The sequence below is a fragment of the Dendropsophus ebraccatus genome, chromosome 8, assembly GCF_027789765.1.
Source record: "Dendropsophus ebraccatus isolate aDenEbr1 chromosome 8, aDenEbr1.pat, whole genome shotgun sequence".
NCBI classification, from domain to species: Eukaryota; Metazoa; Chordata; class Amphibia; order Anura; family Hylidae; genus Dendropsophus; species Dendropsophus ebraccatus.
In genome coordinates this window covers 55,083,358-55,104,068 of record NC_091461.1, presented here as the reverse complement: position 1 = coordinate 55,104,068, position 20,711 = coordinate 55,083,358, and the positions used below count along the sequence as shown (strand labels likewise).

The following is a 20,711-nucleotide window of genomic DNA, read 5'->3' as shown; positions in this document are numbered from 1 at the left end:
GAAGATGGGCATGCCCCTTTAATAATTATCTCCACTAAGCCTATCCTCAAGCTTAAAAGGTACCTGTCATGATGTTTGGTAACCTGATTGGTGTGCAGTCGCTCCTGCCACCAGAAGTCAGTTCTGCCAGGGTCCGTTCTGCGCTCAAGCCCTATTTGATCAGAATGGTGCTTGTACATGGAACGGACTGTAGAGATTCCTTTTGGTTAACAGAAGACTGGCTCTCTAGGGTACATGTTGACATTTTGCACTTGCACACCCACTAGCTCTTAACTAGGAAAACCTTGCCCCCCCAAAAAACCTCAATTTTTAGCTTGTAGACTAACCAAGGTTTACTGATATGGTGTTGAATTATGCTTCCATATGCTTCACATTTAATAACACAGATAAGAGATGCATTCAATTAGAATTTTATTTTCAATATAAATGTATTTTTTATTTCTAGCCTCGGCCTATTGACAGTAGTTCCACTGCAGGACATAAGCCAGATAAACTTATAGGACAAATTGAGTTTAAGAATATCCACTTCTCTTATCCAAGCAGACCTGATATACAAGTAAGTATACATGTCAATATTTAATGCTTAAGTGTCCACTATATCAAAATAACCTACATTTCTTTCTACTGCTTGTTGGGATAGAATTTGATATTGACCTGTTTTAATTGGCCAAGAATATGTTATTCCCTATTTTAGCTCTATGGTGCATTGATTTTTAAATTAAATGCCAAGCATGATGGACTATGTATAATATCAAGGATGTCTTTGTAACCCATTACTTTGTAACCCACATTAGAGATGGTAGAGGCAATTCTTCAGATTTCAGGTGTGCAATAAGTCAGTGATTTGCCATTTAGAGTGAATAGAAATATAATCACATAATGTCAATGCCACCATACTGCACTTATTGGACTGACAGTACACAAATACATTTTCATCAGAAATGTTATATTGCCTTTGTATTATACCTAATAATTGAAGAGATGTGAATATTATCAATCATCTAAAAAAAATTCTGTTCCTTTTATAGATTTTAAAAGGTCTCAATCTTAAAGTTGATGCTGGAAAGACGATTGCTCTTGTTGGGGCTAGTGGCTGTGGAAAAAGTACCACAATTCAACTGCTGCAGAGATTCTATGATCCTCTTGATGGGGAGGTAAGTACGAGGAAACATGCCCTTTAATGGAAAAATAAATATATAAAATAAAATGTTTCATTCGAATATCCTTTCATTGAAATTGCACTATCCCCCTATATGTGTAATATGTGGTTACTTATTGTCTTAGGTTACAGTTGACGGACATGATGTGCGTACTCTCAATGTTAAGTGGCTAAGAGAAAACATTGGAGTTGTTAGCCAAGAGCCAGTTTTGTTTGGAACAACAATCAGGGAAAATATTCGCTATGGAAGACAGGATGTTACAGAAGATGAGATCATTCAAGCAACCAAGGAAGCCAACGCCTTCGATTTCATATCTAAGCTCCCAGATGTAAGACATTATTGCTTATCTGTACTCCATGAAAATGCTTGAGAACCCATAAGCAACCTTTGCTCTTAAGAGTAATTCAACCTTGACTATAAGGTGCTTCTTTGAAAAGACGCTGTAAAGTTCAAAGATATGGGGAAACTGTCCGTTTTCCAAAAGAACTTCAGATGTTTCTAATCATTTTATGTTTTCTTCCTTAAAGTGTTTAACATGGACAGCACTTAAACATTTTTCTATTCATTCCTAGAAGAAAAAGTCGGATGTAGCCCTAGGGAGTGCTGTAAAACAGCCTATGGCTATTTTCATGTTTTCTAGGAAGTCTTAAGTTTTTCAGCCATCGCTAATCAAATGCTGCTTTGCTCATCTCTAATCCCATCTCTAACAGTATTTGCAGTATGCCAGCTGGCATAGGCTACATACAAGAGTATTATTTGAATATTGAATAATATTTGATAGTCCCTGTATTGGAGTTTTATTATATTATCCCAATTTTTTATTTCAGGGTTTAGACACAATGGTGGGTGAAAGAGGAGCTCAGCTCAGCGGAGGGCAAAAGCAGAGAATAGCCATCGCTCGTGCCTTAGTCCGTAACCCCAAAATTCTGCTGCTTGATGAAGCAACATCAGCTTTGGATACTCAGAGTGAAGTAATTGTGCAGAACGCTTTGGATAAGGTAAATTTCTCAAAGTATGTTATGTACAGTACTGTATACAATAATATAGGCCTATATACCAAAATCATATTTGTTGTGTTTCCCAAGGCAAGAGCTGGTCGAACCACGATTGTGATTGCACACCGACTGTCTACTATCCGTACAGCTGATGTCATTGCTGGATTTCACAATGGTGTTGTGGTGGAGCAGGGGTCGCATGATGATCTAATGAATAAGAAGGGAGTGTACTATTCTCTTGTAATGCTTCAGGTAATACTTTTTGGGCACAGTATGCTTCATCAAAAATTATGACTTCCAGTGATATTTATAAACCTAGCTACTCCAGGTTTAGGCTGGGTTCACACACTGTATACTTCAGGCAGTATTTGGTCCTCAAGTCAGGTCCTCATAGCAACCAAAACCAGGAGTGGATTGAAAACACAGAAAGGCTCTGTTGACACAATGTTGAAATTGAGTGGATGGCCGTCATATAACGGTAAATAACTGCCATTATTTCAATATAACAGCCGTTGTTTTAAAATAACAGCAAAAATTTGCCATTAAATGACGGCCATTCACTCAATTACAACATTATGTGAACATAGCCTTTCTGTGTTTTCAATCCACTCCTGGTTTTGGTTGCTATACAGCCTCACAAATACAGCCTCAAATATACATAGTGTGAACCCAGCTCATAATGTACGTAAGCAAGTTTACATGGTCATATGAACCTACAAAGTTTAGTTGACTTTTTTTTATTTTATTTTAGAGTTATGATAAAACTGAAGAAATTGGAGATAGTAGTGATCCTGAGGATGTAGATGAAGAGGGTGATGAGGAAGAAGGAGAAATATTTGAATATGATGATAAAAATGAAGATTATGCAGAGATTGCTGAAGACCTGCAAGATCCTAAGGCCTTAGATATCATAAACAGAAATGGAATACACAGGCATTCCAGCGCAAGAAAGCGAAGCTCTACAAAGAGAAAATCCAAATCAAAGAAATCTACAGATGATTCAAAGAAGGTAAAGTGAAATAATCACATTAGAATGTTATTAGCGTACAGATCAAATGTAATCTATAGCTTTATTAACATTGCAATTTGTTAACATTCCCGACAGGTTGTGGAAGAAGATCTACCAACTTACTCTCTAAGCAAAATACTTGCACTCAACAAACCGGAATTGTTCTACATGGTCATTGGTGTCATTGCTGCAGCTATAAATGGTGGCATATACCCAACATTTGCTGTTATTTTCGGAAAAATGATTGGGGTAAAATTTTATCTATATTTGAAATCTAATCCTAAAATACCTATCTATTTTATTATATTTTAAGCTGAGCTGTATGTGGAATTATTTTTTATAGGCATTCAGTATGACTGATCCGGATGAGAGAAGCCAGAGGACAATTCTACTGTCGCTAATGTTTCTTACACTTGGAGTGATCAGTCTGATTGTTTATGTTATTATGGTATGTATAGTATTTTATTACATGTATTTAGTATGTAAAGTAAAACAATTTACTAGTCTGAATAGAATAAAAAATTTGTGTGTGTGTATAATATAGTGAAGAACAGAAACGGCAATAGAAGTAAATGTAACAAATGTCATCACTTGTCTATACTAACCAGTATGTGAGAATGGATACGTACATAACTTTTATTATTTAACCATGGTACAACAGATTGAGGCAACTTTCTAACATGTTATAATAATTTAATATTTTTTTTATTGGTATAGCAAAGCGCTATATAGTCTTGACATTTTGAATATTATTAACATACAACATTTGTAAATAAAAGATTTGCTCATAATTTATCTTTTTTTTGCATTCAAGGGTTTTGCATTTGGCATATCTGGAGAAAATTTAACAATGAGATTAAGGTCCTTATCATTTAAAGCACTGCTTCGCCAGGTAAGGAACACAAAATAACTGTGATCGTTATGGTGAGAAATAACACTGAAGATCCTCATACACTTTAGTCAAAAGTCAGAGGTGCTGAGGTGCCCTAGTCTTGATTTTCTGAACCAAGCTATTGCTGGGCCCTTCTCCACTCTGTCAATGGCAGCAGGATATGCAAACACTTACTTATATGTGGAGGCTATGTCCTATAACAGATTTGCCAAACATACAGTATGTGCACGGCTGCTTACATTTCCTAATTTAAAATAGTTGGCATTTGAAAACTTAAACACCCTGAACTTTTTCTTAAATCAATTTAGAGTGAGGATCAGAAAACTTTTGTGAGACGTATGGCGTAGCATGTCTCTGGGTCATGTATACCTGAAGCTAATTGTTGCCAGATCAATTTGCAAAAATTTAGTAAGCAGCTTTAGACAAGACGGTGGCCTGCTGCCATATTCCCTAGTAGTTTGATAGTTTCAAAATTGAAGTGAAAGCTTTCAAACTGTGAAAATCTGCCTTGATCTGGCCAGAGACAAGCCAACCTTCAGCTATTTACATCTGATAAGGATAATTCCTAGCCTCTGACTGTTTCATTTATTCAAACTTTTTAATGTTTAGCTTTCTAATTTTATCTCTTTAGCACTTTCTGCTAACCCCTAGCCTTCATCTACAAATTTATTCCATCAATCCATGTAATTCTTCTTTACTTTAATCCAAGCGGGTATTAGATGAAATAATTACCTTAGACTCGCCGTACCCTTTTAATTACATACATATTAAAACTATTTAGCTTGCAGGCGTGTATTGTGAATTTAAAGCAAATGAACCTGTCGGCTTGGTTAAAGATGTGTTGGGTGGCACATAGTAATAAATAAGTACACAAGCCGGTAATTTATTTAGCAACAGCAGCTATGATAAAAATATGACTAATATTCATCTTGGTTTTATTATATGTGATACTTTACAGGAAATTGGGTTCTTTGATGATCATGCAAATGCCGTTGGAGTTTTGCTCACCAGATTGGCAACAGATGCATCTCAAGTGAAAGGAGTACGTATAAATCATATACTTTACAATAAGTAATACTACATATGTACTACGGATCTTCAAAGAAGACTGGACATAATACACAAATGAAAGCTTTGTTTGTGAATGCTGTTCCATTTCTCATCTTTTGTTGGGTATCTTTGAACTATTTTAATGATTCAGATAAAGCCTTAGATCTAGTGCATACAGAGGAGCCACTATAAAATATGGATGTACTGTAAGACCCCATGGACCTCTAGTAGTGTCTTATTACTAGTTAGTAAGAACTGTGTGAAGTTTAGACAGAAAGCTCTTTTTCTATTGTTAAATTATAGACCTTTTTTTTAGTATTGTTTATACATCTTGATCTGTTGACTTGATGGGCCAACTTGTCTTTATTACAATTTGTCCTTGATACAGCTGTTAATGGATAAAGGAAAATATGTCTCTAGATAAGGGAATTGGTCACATTGCATCATCCCCACGTTGTGTGAATATTTCTTATTTGCCTCCTGATGCAGTAAATACTTCCTCCCCCGATTCCCTGTATTTGCTGCACTGCAACAGGGACTGGAAGGCTTTTAAAATGTTCTGCCAATATGGGTATGTTCTTAGAGGTTAAGAAAAGTTTTATTAAAAAGGAAAACAAAAGCAGAGAAATGACAACTTCAAAATACTAAAAAATTTTGTGCATTTAAATTTTTAAGTTTATGCTAAAACAAAGTATACTTACCTATCCTTGTACCCCGTATTGCTGCTTCCAAGTCCAGCTGACAACCTTTGGCCCCCTGCAGCGACTGCCTGCTCAGCCAATCAGTGACTGCGGTGGGACACTGCCCCAGTTACTGGCTGGCTGGGCGAGCAATTGCTCAGGCCGGGCCGTGACGTTGCATCTGGAATAGCAGATTTCAGCCAAAAATATCAGCCAGCAGCTGTCAACGAGACCTGGTAGCAGCACTATGCAGACACAAGGACCGGTAAGTATGTTGTTTATAAAGCCCCCCCCCCCCCCCCCATCTGCCTTGCTTTTCTTATTTTTATAGGACTTCCCTTTTAGATGAGAAAACCTCTCTAGCTAAAGCAATAGAAATAGTTCTACTGGTATTTTGTTCATAATGTTTTTACTTTTGCTTTCTTTAGGCCACTGGAAGTCGAATTGGACTGATCACCATGACAGTGTGCACTCTACTGGCAGCGATCATAATTGCATTTGTCCACGGCTGGCAGCTAACACTGCTTATTTTGGCTTGTATTCCCTTTTTGATTGGTGCAAATTTTATTAGAATGAAATCAATGGCTGGCCATGCATCAAAGGATCAAAAAGCTTTAGAAGAAGCTGGAAGAGTAAGTCAGTTTAATTGTCAAAATGTGATAGAAAATTACTTGAAATGGCCAATTCTGCTCTCAATCTATTTTATGTATAAAAAGGATTGGAAGATTAATGAAATGATCAAACACCTGGATGGTTTAAGATGACAATTTATGAGAGCCATAAAATATTCCTCTAGGACAAAAAGATCGATTTCATTAGAGAAATTAAGAAACAGTTGACAAATTTGTTAAGCGGCAGCATGTGACGCTGGGAAATTGTTAAATTTTCGAACATATTTCCTCTTTATTATTGCAGTTGAATATAAAATAAATGGGTTCAATTAAATGGATCAGTATCTCAAGTAGACTTCTCTATTACTTAAATAAACTTTGGGATGTTTGGCAATGATAGGGTGAAGTAGCCTATCAATAAAGGCTAAATCTGAGAAATCAATACTGTAATAGCACACATGCTCATATTTTTACAGCAATATTAAATTTTACTGCCGATTTGCTTGATGTGAGGTAGAAGCCTTGGATCCAAATACCAGTTAATGGCCAGTAGAAATATCCGCTCAATATCCGCACAAAAGTTATAGTTAACCTTAAGCTCCAACTATGCAGTCACTTTAATATATCAGGGTTTTGCAATATTATAATTTTCTAGAGTTTTCCCTTTTTTGCTAGATTCAATCACATTGTATGATAATATCTCTAAAAACAAAACAAAAAACAACTAAGTTCACACATCTAAAGGTGGTCATACACCTTCAACAACTGATGACGGTTCGGCTGTCAGTTATCTCTCACATCCACCACTGTCCACCTATACAGTGGAACATTCGCACGGCTTAGTGTTCCTGTATTCTCTATGGGGAGGGTTAGGCCCCAGCCAGAGAGCTCTTGCTGCAGCTTAATTCTCCCAGAACAAAGGGGTTGGCCCCTGATAGATTCTTTACATGCTGTTCTTATCACTATAGGCCCTTTCACCACTATTTGTCGCCTCCATGCCCACTTGCATAACCCACCTCACTTTTACTGACAGTCGTCATGGAATTGGTAAATAAGAGAACAAGGGCTGGACGTACCTGATCTCTTGCAATGCTTAGGACCACTCCCTGGGCTTTTGAACTGAAATTACTTAAAGGGAACCTGTCAACCCCCCGTGCTGGGGTGACAGGCTCCCGACCCCCCGCTACAGCTCCCTATACTCACCTGATCCCGCCGGGTCCCGCTTCTGGATCCGGTCGGGTCACGGAGATCTCAGCCGCTGCAGCCCGGCGCTCGCGCTGAGAGATGAGTCCAACGCTCATAGAGAATGATGGACTCTCCGTCATTCTCCCCGGGACCCGGCGGGATCAGGTGAGTATAGGGGGCTGTAGCGGGGGGTCGGGAGCCTGTCACCCCGGCACGGGGGGTGACAGGTTCCCTTTAATAAAAGGCTTATATCGCCGTGCTGGAAAGGACTGTGGAGAGAAAACTGGTATGCTTGGTAACCTGATAAAACCTTATCTATCCATAGGCTTAGTTTTACCCCTGATTCGTTGCTGACAAATCCACTTGCTGTATATGAGGGGATAGTTCTATATACTGGAGATGTGTAAAAGAGTAGTCATTGGGGTTTACCTGTTTTTGGGAACTTGGTTTCATCCCATTAAAAAAACTAAAATGGTTGATAGCAGGAGCTAATGGGTGGCAGTCATCTACACTGCAAATCAACAGAAGAAAAAGTGTAGCCTTGTATCCTTTTATTATTTTGTTCATTTAGTTTAGAATTTAAGAGAGCCCAGTGATAGCTGACACATTCTAAATATTCACCTTACATGGGGTATTCTCATTCCCAAAAGATCTAAACCTTATGATCCTATTTGCAACCCCTCTGGTGGCAGGAAAGATGAATTGGATAATCCATAATAATAACAATAAGTAATGGGCGTTCTGCACAAAGCACATGCATTCATTAAATAGTGTGGCCACTCACAATGTCCTTCGGGTAAAAACATTGTTTTATTTATGAAGGTAAAAGTCTGTAAGTAATTTCTATGAGTCAGGGTAAGAATGAATATTTTTTTGTACAATAGGTTTTGTCTGCAGCAAACACACAATTTCCTCAAAAATGCTTTAGAAATGAACTATGTCAATATCACTTATTTAGTAGCAGCTACTATAACACTGTATACTACCCAGATGTACTAAATGCACAAAGCTGTAAAAATGCCTTAAATAATAATAGTTTTGCATTGTATTTGTCTTATGATGAAAGTCAATGGCTTCCAGCAGTTGCGTACATGGCACTCTTTAGGAGCGGAGATTTGTACATCAATAGGCTGGCGGCAGAGTGGGTATGCTAGTGCCTAGTCCTTTTTTTAAACCTACAGCAGTTCAACCAGGCCATGGATAAAAAAAAAAGGACTGCGGCACCAGCATCCCAAGACCGGTGCCGGTCTATTGATGATGTAAAAATCTTAAAGCGATGTACCTGATGGTACATTTACTTTAAGAACCTGTGTTATGAAATGGCATCCTGTCACACAATCAAAATCATAGGTACTCTTCAACAAGCCCCCATTTGTGATAAAACATTCATAGAACTGGTTTCATATGGAATAGAGGCGCCCTATGGGTTGCAACAACTATGGGGACATCCTTGGTCATTAACTTAATTGGTAAACACTTCCCTCCTGTAGCCAGGTTAACATTGTGTTTGGCTCATAAAATTCACGTATGTATTTACTAGTGTATGAGCTTGCACGCTCAAAGCATCTCATATTGTCGTCATACTGCCAAAGTTCTAATGTGTCTTGTTAACCTATTACATTTCTTCATCATAATTTTTGTATATTTTATTTCAACATCCCTTTAAGGGACGAAATATACAAAAATTTGAACAAAAAAATTACATTTGTTAACCAGACACCCTTCGCTCTGCTGAGCGGTTAAATGCTTGAGTTTTCCATTGACTTCAATGGGGGTTTGTTGCATTGAAAAAGGCTTGACTCAAGTAACAAGCACTCGTGCATTTAAGTGCTTGCTTAACGTTAGTATTTAATGTTACAGTATCTATTTTGTTAGATATGGGTCTTTTTGCTTTATTTGCTTGTTTTTCTACCGGTCTTATTGCAGGAGTTAGGCTCTAGAGACTTCCAATGGAGCCTGATTCTTGCAGTGAGATGAGTAGAGTAGTGAGCTGTGAGTGAAGGGCTCAACCACTCTTTTCCCGGCTCTATCTAGCAACGGATCAAAACCTTTGACATGTGTAATGTCCAGATTTTTCTTTTTAAAGTGAGAGTACTTATTTTAAGGTTGCCATTTGTAGAGTATAGTCAGTGCCATAGAAGCATTTAGACTGTTAATAGAGTTGTGTGTGTAAATGCAGTATATATTTGTACAGCAATGGGATCAAACGTCACATTATCAAGACCTTATCATAGTCAAAATTTATTTCATTTTAGAAAAGTCATATAATATTTCTTTGTTAGCAGATATAACGTGAATCAGACATATTTTTATACATTTTTTTATTTTATTTTTCATTAAGATTTCCACTGAGTCGGTTGAAAATATAAGAACAGTTGTTTCTCTAACAAGAGAAGAGACATTTTATGATCGATACAATGAAAGTTTAAGCGGTCCTTACACGTGAGTACAGTGATTTCCAATTCTCTCCTATTGCTTGCCAAATAGACTTTCTTTGAGAATACCACCCTTTTAGAAAACGTTTTTCACTACACATTTCCTTGGTCCATTGGCTACCTTGCTCCTTAGATTTTCCCACCCTTATGCCAAGGTCATTCTTTTGATAGATGTATTTAGATCCTATTGTCTTTTTTATCCTTGCTCGTTTATCATTTAATACCAACTGCGGGTGTGAAAATATATGCACGCTGCATTCAATGACTTCTGATAAGACTTGCATCCAATGCGCATTATGTTAGGAATTACCATAATGGCCGTATTCTTGAGCGTCAACTATTGACTATTGACTACAAACATGTATATGTATTAAATATAACTATGTGAGGATGAAACATATAAGCATATAGAATCAGATTTATATAGTGGACTATTGACACTGTTTCTTTCTTACATTTTGCATTAGTGATGCCCTGAGTAAAGCTCCACTCTACGCCTTTACGTATGCTCTTTCCCAGTCAATAAACTACTTTGTGAATGCAGCTGTATTTCGCTTCGGAGCCTGGCTGATAGCACACTGCTTTACACAATTTGAAAATGTGTTCATGTAAGTACTACACTCCAATGGATTTTATAACTCTGTTTCTGCTTTTTTAATACAGAAAGGTATTATTATATGCTAGGAACTCCACCTGAAAGTATTAACGTTTATCCAGGATAAGCGGGAAAAAAAAACAAATCTATTGTTGCTGCTCTTACCTGCTCCTGATGAATTTGATACACAGGAAACATGTTGAGCCTGAGCCAACAAGCTGAAGGGTGGAATTACATGCAGTGGAACACCTAGTGACGGTTGCCCTGTTCCTGCCTATTGAATGCATTTAAACGCACCATGACTGGGGGATATCTTATGCTATATATTGGCTATATACTAAGAGTCTCAGGTGTCTTCCAAGAGACTGATGCTTACATCGCCCTTCATATTTGACTATTTAGTGCTGTGGTACATTCAGCACATCAATGATCAGTTGTATGTGACAATATACACACTGTGAAGAAATATCACCGTATGCAGACTTTTTGGTTTCCACATTCCATTCTATAGATTATGAGAACTTAATAACACTATGGGGGAGATTTAAAAGAACTGGCGTACTTGTACACCAGTCTTAAATAAAGCCCTGCCTCCTTTTTCCCTGCCAGATTTACTAAGAGGCGTACACCTCTAAGTAAAGCCAGCTGACCAGCCCTGTGCCTGACTCAGGAGCAGGTATAGATTTGTATTATGATTTTCTCCTGCGAGCGGGCGCAGGAGGAGCCCATGCCTCCCCCTGACTTGTCGTGCCCCCCTGCCCACCCATCAGGTGAGCAGGAGAGATGGCTGGCCCCTTTTCTGTGTGATACCCCCTATATCTCATCTATTAGTGAAGCCAAACTGCAGACCACTGAAAAGAGTGAAGCTGTTTCTATAAAAAAAAAAAAAAAACAACAACTTTGTACTCTTGGATAATCATCTTAAATAGTAAATTCTGCTCTTTAACATCTGTATACTGTAAAGTATCTTTGTCACTAAGCAAAGGTGATGAGGGGGTAAGACAACTCATTTTCTTTTGCTATATAAAGATATATTTGCATCATCCTCTGTATACACAGAGACAGTCACGGAAATGCACGCAAACAGAATGTAATACATTGTTTGCATCTCTCGCTGAACATTTTCATTTCATTTGATCTAATAGAAGTTAGTTCCATTAAGGTTATTCATCTTCATATTCTGCGTGGTACTTCTGCCTAATTTAACTTAATTGGTTGATTTTGTTGCTGACTTCCCGGTGAAGTGAGCACAATGCAGTATTAGATCAGAAGTCACTTACGATTTGAATACACTTCCAGTGACAGTGTGTTTACAGTCTAGACTCCTAGGCTTTCTCATATTGCACTTCTGCGGAACATGTTGCCTTCCATTGGCACAATAATGACTTAGTGACTATTCTTTTTTCACTGAAGAGTTAATTTTTTATGTTGTCTTATTACAGTGTGTTCTCAGCAATTATTTTTGCCGCTATGAACGTCGGACAGACCTCATCTCTTGCTCCCGACTTTGGAAAAGCCAAGATATCAGCCCAACGTATTATGAAGCTTCTGGAAAGGAAACCAGCAATTGACAGTTATAGCGAAGAAGGCGAAAAGCCGGTAGGATTAAAAAACTAAATAAAATTGAATTCAATAGTTTTATTCATTGGCTATATCATCCTCTATACTTCCTTCCCTGCCGTTACGCCCTAGCGTATAGAGACTTTATTTAGGAGGAGCATAAACCAGTGACAGAGGTGCTAAACAAAACAATGGGGGCGATAAACATAAAATAACTGCAAAACTGTCTGGCTTTCCCAAAGCACCCAATCACACTGCTTAAAAAAAAAATAAAAAAATCTTTTCACCTATTGTTTGACAGCTTCCTGCCTATACTGTGTATAGTCAGACAGCAGTCAGGACAATGTGTGGAACAGGTGCAAGAAATAACCATATCTTCAGAATGGTTGCACAGAACTATGTAAATAATACCATTGTAAACGCTGCCTCTGTGGCTGGTTTATATCTTTAGTTACGGCTGGGTAAACCTAGTGATAGATTTGCTTTAAATAGGCACTGTCTTTTAAACTAACTTTGAATAGATTAATAGAACAAGCGTGTGTGTGTGTATATGTGTGTGTGTGTGTGTGTGTGTGTATGTATATATATATATATATATATATATATATATATATATATTATACAGTACCTTATTAGACAATAATGCTTCCTTCTTCTGTTATCAAACACCTTTCCCCTCCTCCCCTCCCTACTAAAGTATGAAACACCAGCTTAAAGTGTACCTGTCGTTTAATTTTTTTGTTGTTGCAGAAATCAATAGTACAGGCGATAGTACTTGGGTTTATTAGCCGAAAAATGCATTTTCATCATGAGAAAGCAGTTTGAAGCTCTCCCCCTGTCTTCATTGTTCTCCATAGAGAGGGGAGGGGTGGAGGGAGATGAGGCACCAAAACAGGACAATAAAGAGTTTATTTACTGCTACATTACCAGGCTCTCTCCTCTAACAGTCAGCACTGACCTCTCTGACCTCTGAATAGCTGCTTTCATGCAGCTCCCCGCTGTGTAATCCTTTGTTTTCTGCTGCCAACTGATCTCCCTCCTTCCTCCTCTCCCTCCCCTCTCCATAGAACAGACAGGGGCATGTCTGATGCAACAAGACATAATTTCCTGATAATGAGCAGTAAATGGAAAACAGGAGGGGGGACCTGGGAAAAGTCTTTTTGAATGCAGATAATGGCATATTTGCCTAATAAACCCAATTAAAAAGTTTCTTAAAATCGCCTGTAATAATTATTTCTGCAAAAAAAATAAAAATAAATATGACAGTGACTCTTTAACAACAATTTTAACTTACCGGTTGTGACCATGATAGATGCGAGGTTTGTGTGTGCAGGAGTCTAGAGCAGGGTTTCTCAACCTGCGGTTAGCCTACCACAAGGAGTATGCAGCGCAGGTTGGGGAGGGGGTACGACGAAGTAGGGCTGGGCGATTCAAGGGAAATTGCAATTCAAAAAAAGGGAAAGATCTAGTGCGGAAGATGGCAGTGAAGCAGCTGAAGACACAAATGTAATTGTCAGCACCTGCACTGCACTGGGTTTGTGCTCATGTGTCTGCTGTGGCAGTACGGGGCTTGGTGGTGGTCTGAAAGGAGGAAAAGACCTGCGTGTTGTGCCCAGGCTGTAGTCACCTGGTCACTGGTCACTGTGCTGTACCCACGCTGCTGGCCCTGTCTGTGAGAGAGCTGAGGAGGCACTGCCAGCTGCAAAAGCATCTGGCCAACAAGCTGGCTGGCAAGCCCAGCCCCTATACTGACTGCAGGTGGTATATTAAAGGGGTTATCCAAAAACATGCCCACTTTCTTCCAAAGACAGCAACACTCTTGCCTCCAGTTTAGGTGCAGTTTGCAATTAAGCTCCCATTTTTTTCAAAAGATCTGAATTGCAAAACCTACACCCAAACTGGAGACAAGTGGTGCTGTGTCTGGAAGAAAGTCGCCATGTTTTTGTAGCGCTGGATAACCTCTTTAACTCTATTATTGCTTTGTAGTATTTTTAATGAAGACTGTTAAGAAATTTTGCATTCATGAAGTAAATGAACAAAAAAAATTGTGTAGGGAGTCCAAAGCATTTAGATGCTTGATTTGTATCTCATTAGTAAGGTCAGAATTCTCATCAGCCACAGAAAGCTTTACTGGTAAATGCTACTTGTAACAGTGCAATTGAATCAATTTGTTAACTTGAATCACCTCTTCCATCCAACACTATGGCTTCTCGCAACACAGTTAAAGATTTTTTTTTGTTTGCTACAAAACAAAAAGCTACTTAGAAAATGTTATTATTTGAATGTTAGTTCATATATTATACATGACAAATTTTGACTGTATTAGGGCCTTTTCCTTATATTGCGCCCCATTTTCATTTTGTTCGCACCCTCCCCCCCAAGGAGCCAAGGGGTGACAGTTAAATTGTAATATTGTTTCATGTGATGTAATGTTGATATATTGTAAATGTGTTGATATATTGAAAATATGAATTTATTTAGAAAAAAAAGTAGACCCACAAATTGTACTTAGAGTGTACACAGTCACATTTAGGAGAACTGTAGCAAATTATCAATGATTGCTGTGCTGCCCAAGTACATTGTGAATACTGTTATAATTACTCATGAGTCAATACCTAATCTAATATTCAGTCAAGGGTTACCCATATAGGTTTTTTCATCATGCCTCTGATGCATAATCAGTGGTAGATTAGCAAGAGTTAAACAGTTGTCCAGGAATATAAATAAATATATATTTATTTATTTGTAAAGTGAAGTGATACTCACCCACCCTGACCCCTTGATGTTCCTGGTCCTCGTCACCGTTTTTTTCCTGGTTCCCTAGACATTCCTCAGCTATAGTGGTGTTGCTCTTTGGTCAGCGATTGGCGGAGCAGGAAGTTCTTGCGGGAATGTGACATCACTGGCGTGTCTCACTACTTCTACACCACCCCCAGCCATAAAAAAGCATTTTCCTAGACAGCCCCCTTAAGTTAATATTAAACATCAAAAAATCCTGTTATACTAATTGGAAACAATATTTGTATTTTGCAGAGTGGATTTGAAGGAAACCTCGAATTTCAAGATATAAAATTTGTGTATCCAACAAGACCAAAAGTCCAGGTTCTCCAGGGGCTCAGTGTGAAAGTCTCCAAAGGTCAAACACTGGCCCTGGTTGGCAGTAGTGGGTGCGGAAAGAGTACCTCTGTACAGTTACTGGAAAGGTTCTATGATCCCGTAGAAGGCACAGTGGTAAGATATGCAATTTCACGGTTTCTTCATACAAACATTTATTTTGCATAGAGAATATTTCCTATGGGACAGTCATCATTTTAGTCTTGCTTTAGGAGAGCCCTGCAGGCATGTTGGAAAACAGAAAATGTATTTTTATCTACCAATCTGTGTTCCTCACACCCACAATAATCCGAAAAAGTCTGAAAAATGTGTTTAATAAGTATGTGGCTCCAGTTTGGCCAAACAAATCCAGTTTATAATTACCCTGTAATACAGGCAAATGACCCCCATGGCTACAAATGATGGACTAATTTTAAGATTTAGACTGGTTCTGATTAATTTTCATATGCAAATCCTACTTTATGTGGTTTGTCTTCAGTATTGTACTTGGCAGACACTATTCTAATAGGATTCAGTGTGTGTCCAAAAAATCTAAACTGTGGATCTTCTAGATGTAATGAGTCTGTTTACCCAAATGAGTCAAGAACTCAGGTGTAAATGACTGCTGCATTGTCATAGATGCTAAATATGTGAACAGTAAAAGTCTGATCACAAGGTACAAAAAGCTTGTTATGTACAAGATTCTGTTTAGCATGCCGTTGCCTAGTTTCCCGATAGGTATGTTAATGTGCAAATCCTTAATTACTGTGATGGAAAAATGCTATTCTGCCCTTTTTTCAACCAATTTTATTACTGCTTGAATAGTCTCATCAAATTTTAAAATGGGTTTTGAAAATTTACAAAATTACTCTAATCGCCATTGCCTAGTTGTGTGGATTTACACATTAATCAGACACTTGTACTTATCAGTGTGATATGCTCTATAAAATTAAACATTTTACTTAGTGGCTTATTCAGTTAACACAGTCCTCTTTTTACACTTATTGCTTTGCTAATCTACTTAGTATATTTACAATGGTTCGTGCTTTTATTATGTTAGAATCAGCCTAATGCATTCGGTAAGGAACAAGCGCCGCTCATGGATATTAGTACAAATCAATTAGGTGCTATACAGTAGCTGTAATTTTTGAGAGTGATGATGCAGCCTAACAGAACAATATCACTTAAAGGGTTTGTCTTACCACGGTCACTGTAAGCTATTTCAAAACATAAGGTTACTAGAGATGAGTGAATCTCGAGCATGCACGAGTCCATCTGAACACGAACATTCGGCATTTGATTAGCAGTGGCTGCTGAAGTTGGATAAAGCCCTAAGGCTATGTGGAAAACATGGATATAGTCATTGGCTGTATCCATGTTTTCCAGACAACCTTAGATCTTTATCCAAGTTCAGCAGCCCCTGCAAATCAAATGCCGAACGTTCAGGTTCGGATGGACTCGAACCCGGTTCACTCATCTCTAAAGGTTACGTGACGCTGCCAACACCACGTCACTGGATGTTTTGAAATCACTGACAGTGGTAAAGAGCAGTGGTTTGTACACTTGCAGGGAATTGCATATACATATAAATATTCTAAACTATTCACAACAGGTTTGGAGACCTCTACTTCACTGGGTGCGGGCATTAGAAGTTCCTTTTGCATTGAAAGCCACAAAATAGAGGGGTTGTTACTCATTTAGAGACTTCACATCATCTGGGACTTTACTTTAAATACACTAAAGTAATATTTCCACTCACACTGTAAAAGTACTCTGTATGATCAATATACAAAGAACAATACGTCAAAGTAAACTTTGATTTGCACAATGTGAAATGACTAGTTTCTTCTAATATTCCTTCTGTTTCTCTAATTACAGTTGGCAGATGGAAAAAACACAAAGAATCTGAATTTGAAATGGCTGAGGTCCCAAATGGGAATTGTATCTCAGGAGCCCATGTTGTTCGACTGCAGCATAGAAGAAAACATTCAGTATGGAGTTCTTGACAGACAAGTGACCGAAGAAGAGATTATTGAAGCTGCAAAAGCTGCAAATATTCACACATTCATTGAAAACCTGCCTGATGTAAGTCCAATATTCAACCAACAGATTTGTTCATACTTAAAGCTGACTGCAAACATACAATGTACCACCAGATATATAGCCATTATATACATTTCATGTATTTTAAAATGTCACATAACAAATAGATTATCATAATGGGCCAGAATTGGGGTCAATTATTGCTGTGAATCCTTCTTTCCACTTTGGTCACTGAACACCAAGGTTATCTGCGCTAATCCAGAAGAACATGTAATAGGAAACAAAAAGCCATATAAATTACGAAATACAAAACATATATTAGTGGTACTTACATAAATATAAAAAATTAACTTATTTTCTAAAGAAAACACATCTGCTTTTATTTCTCTACAAGCCTCCCTTCATATCCATTCGCCCACGTGCTAATGTATCACATGTGTAAACCCAAAAGCAGAACAACAGCATGGTGCCCATAGTGCAATATGAAGTAAAAATAATGAAACCTGATGTTAGTCTACAAAGGTAAATACAGTTTAGTGATTGTCTTCTTCTTTTCACATTGCCTCGGTTAGAAATATAAGACACGTGTGGGAGATAAAGGAGCCCAGCTTTCAGGAGGACAGAAGCAGAGAATTGCCATTGCTCGGGCATTAATTCGCAAACCAAAAGTTCTGCTACTGGATGAAGCGACTTCTGCACTCGACACAGAAAGTGAAAAGGTAAATTTCTGCTCATTGCTTGCTAGTCACAATTCACCGACTGACGTAAGCGCAGCTCTGATTAGGTTATGTATATTAGGCTAGGTTCACACTGCGTTTTCAGCATCCGTTTAACGGATCCGTTTTTTTTAACGTCCAGAAAAATAGGGTCAGCAACGTTTTTTGGTCCGTTTTGGTCCGCCAAAAAAAACGGATCCGTTTTTTTTTTATAATGGAAGTCAATGGAAAAACGGATGCACACAAATGAATCCGTTTTTTGCAATCCGTTTTTCATGCGTTTTTTGCAAAAAATGGATGCGTTAAACGGATGCTGAAAACGCAGTGTGAACCTAGCCTTAGACTGATAGCAGCACCTGATAAGCAGTTTCAATATTTTGTGCCCTGTCACTTGTTGATGTCATGTGTTTCTTAGTATTCTCAAAGCAAATTACATTTTTAAAGACCGAGGTTTCTTTATGATAAAACGCATGATGAAACTAACTTGTTTTTCTGGCCAACTAAATAAAGGGGTCTTTTTTCCCCCCTTAAATGAATGTGGGTGTGCAAAAACAAAAAAACAAAACAAACAAGAAACAATACTCACCTGCTCTAATCCATTGTTCTAACAATGTGCAGTCCTTAGCGCTCTCTACTCCTTAGCGCTCAGTGTGAACCTAGCCTTATTTTTTTTTTTTTTAATAGATTAGCACTTTCCACTTTCCACAGTAGCACTTTCCAAAAAAAGTGTCCCTTTTTAAGTATCTGTTCACATTTGGGCTGTCTTCTTCTAAAATACAGTGCCTGATTCTTAGAATAATGGCACAGCAGCCTTTTTTCTCTATTAAAGATTTAGAACTGCCGGCAGATACAAATGAGAAAATAGCCTTAATGTTTCCTCTACAAGTAGATGGTGGGAGACATAGTTGGGGAGCCTTACTCTTTAACCAGTGCATCCCATTTCTAAAATTCTATCAGGATCCATCATTTGTAGCTGGAATTAACTGTTAACTTCACCATGTAAAATGGTCCTTGTCCTGGATAACCCATTTTTTTTAAACCAGCCAGATGGTTATTGTTGGACTATTCCCAGCAAATTCCAATACTTGGGATGTGTGGTAAAATCCATCTGGAAAACCACTTGCATATTTCAAACCATCTGGCCTAACATCGAAGTCATTACGATATGATACAACCTATTATAGCAGTAGATGTCAAAGTATTAAATGGTTCTTTGTTATCTGGATAGATTTTCTCTAAAACCTGTTGTATGCCCCTTTGGCAAAACAACAGATTGAACAATATTAAACTATATTTTTCTAATTTTTTTATTGTAGATTGTCCAGAAGGCTTTGGATGATGCCAGACAAGGAAGAACATGTGTAGTTATTGCTCATAGGCTCACCACAGTACAAAATGCAGACATCATAGCAGTAATCCAAAATGGACGGGTCATTGAGCAAGGAACTCATCCTCAGCTGCTGGCAAAACAAGGCGCCTATTATGCTCTAGTAAATTCTCAAGTCACTAACTGATGTAGGATTTTATATGTATAAAATATTCAAGATTTGGTTCCAAAATGGAAGCCCTGCACAAGATAAGTGGTCTCCATAGCTACAGAGCAAGGAACATATTTTCGACCTGGAGTTTAGCTACTGCTGGCATAGTGGCACATCACACTATGACTTGTTCAGTTTCGGAAGCATATGTACTTTATACATATATATAGACTTTTATGTGGTCATACAGTGTATGTCGTATAGATGGGTATCAGCTTATGGTTGGGGAACATTACTTTTTGGTAACATCCCCATATACTGTTCATGAATCCTGTGATTTTGTTTTTAAATTTGACTACCCCGAAAAGGATAAACTTTTTGAAAATATTATTTCTATTATATTTAAAATATTTATAGCAAAAAAAAAAAACAGACAAAAATGGAAACAAATAGCCTTTTCCTTTTTTTTTTCTTTAGCTGCACTTTTCTACAACTATGTATGTTTATACAGAAAATGTGTGCACTTTCATTTTGTTTTTTCTTTTTGTTTTGTATAAGCTGTTAAAGAATATCTCATAAGTGGTTTGGATCATATTTTCCATCTATTCTATTTAAAACAAACAAACAAAGGAAATGAAGTAAACCTTATTCAACAAAATACTTTCAGAAATGTATAAGTTTCGTGAATTGTGTTGTAATTTCATTGACGCTTATACATTCATTATGGATGCGGTTTGTAATTTTCTATAATACGTTGTCTTTAGCCTTGTACCTTGGGTTTCATACAGAGGCCCAATATGGTTCCTGAATGTTGATGCTGTATTATGAACGTACTGGTAACACATGGATGCCTACTGGTCCTTGCAGACCTCTATGGACTGTGTGTGTTGCTGTATAGGAAGAAGTGTTATGTGTATAAGCCCTTACTGTAACGTTTTCACTCCTCTATGCTATTTACATTTGTCTTATTTGTTATTAGTCTGTTATGAAGAACAACAAGCATATTGTATTTTGTTACCGGTTTTAGAGCTTTACTGGACATGGTCGAAACCACAAGTGATGGAGTTATTACCTCCTTGGACAATAATCGAATCCCTATTATTAACATATATAATATATATTATAATTTGTATCACATTTCTTGTTTTTGTACAGTTGAGTTTTTGATGTTTGTAAACCGATTGCATATTAAATGCCTTTGTATATAGT

General features: G+C 37.7%; 1 protein-coding gene across 1 annotated transcript in view; it reads left to right on the top strand.

Annotated features, from left to right (window-relative positions):
- The window catches only part of LOC138798591 (ATP-dependent translocase ABCB1-like), a 50,077-nt gene extending 30,153 nt beyond the window's left edge, over positions 1–19,924 (top strand). The window contains exons 12-29 of the mRNA XM_069979107.1: positions 446–556; positions 1,029–1,154; positions 1,285–1,488; positions 1,988–2,158; positions 2,246–2,407; positions 2,907–3,164; positions 3,261–3,413; positions 3,508–3,612; positions 3,979–4,056; positions 5,015–5,098; positions 6,215–6,418; positions 9,924–10,024; positions 10,485–10,625; positions 12,055–12,211; positions 15,206–15,403; positions 17,144–17,350; positions 17,881–18,027; positions 19,341–19,924. Coding sequence (XP_069835208.1) covers positions 446–556; positions 1,029–1,154; positions 1,285–1,488; positions 1,988–2,158; positions 2,246–2,407; positions 2,907–3,164; positions 3,261–3,413; positions 3,508–3,612; positions 3,979–4,056; positions 5,015–5,098; positions 6,215–6,418; positions 9,924–10,024; positions 10,485–10,625; positions 12,055–12,211; positions 15,206–15,403; positions 17,144–17,350; positions 17,881–18,027; positions 19,341–19,538 — 2,805 coding nt within the window. The 3' untranslated portion in view covers positions 19,539–19,924. The remainder of the gene's footprint in view (positions 1–445; positions 557–1,028; positions 1,155–1,284; positions 1,489–1,987; positions 2,159–2,245; positions 2,408–2,906; positions 3,165–3,260; positions 3,414–3,507; positions 3,613–3,978; positions 4,057–5,014; positions 5,099–6,214; positions 6,419–9,923; positions 10,025–10,484; positions 10,626–12,054; positions 12,212–15,205; positions 15,404–17,143; positions 17,351–17,880; positions 18,028–19,340) is intronic.
- Positions 19,925–20,711: the final 787 nt, after the last annotated feature.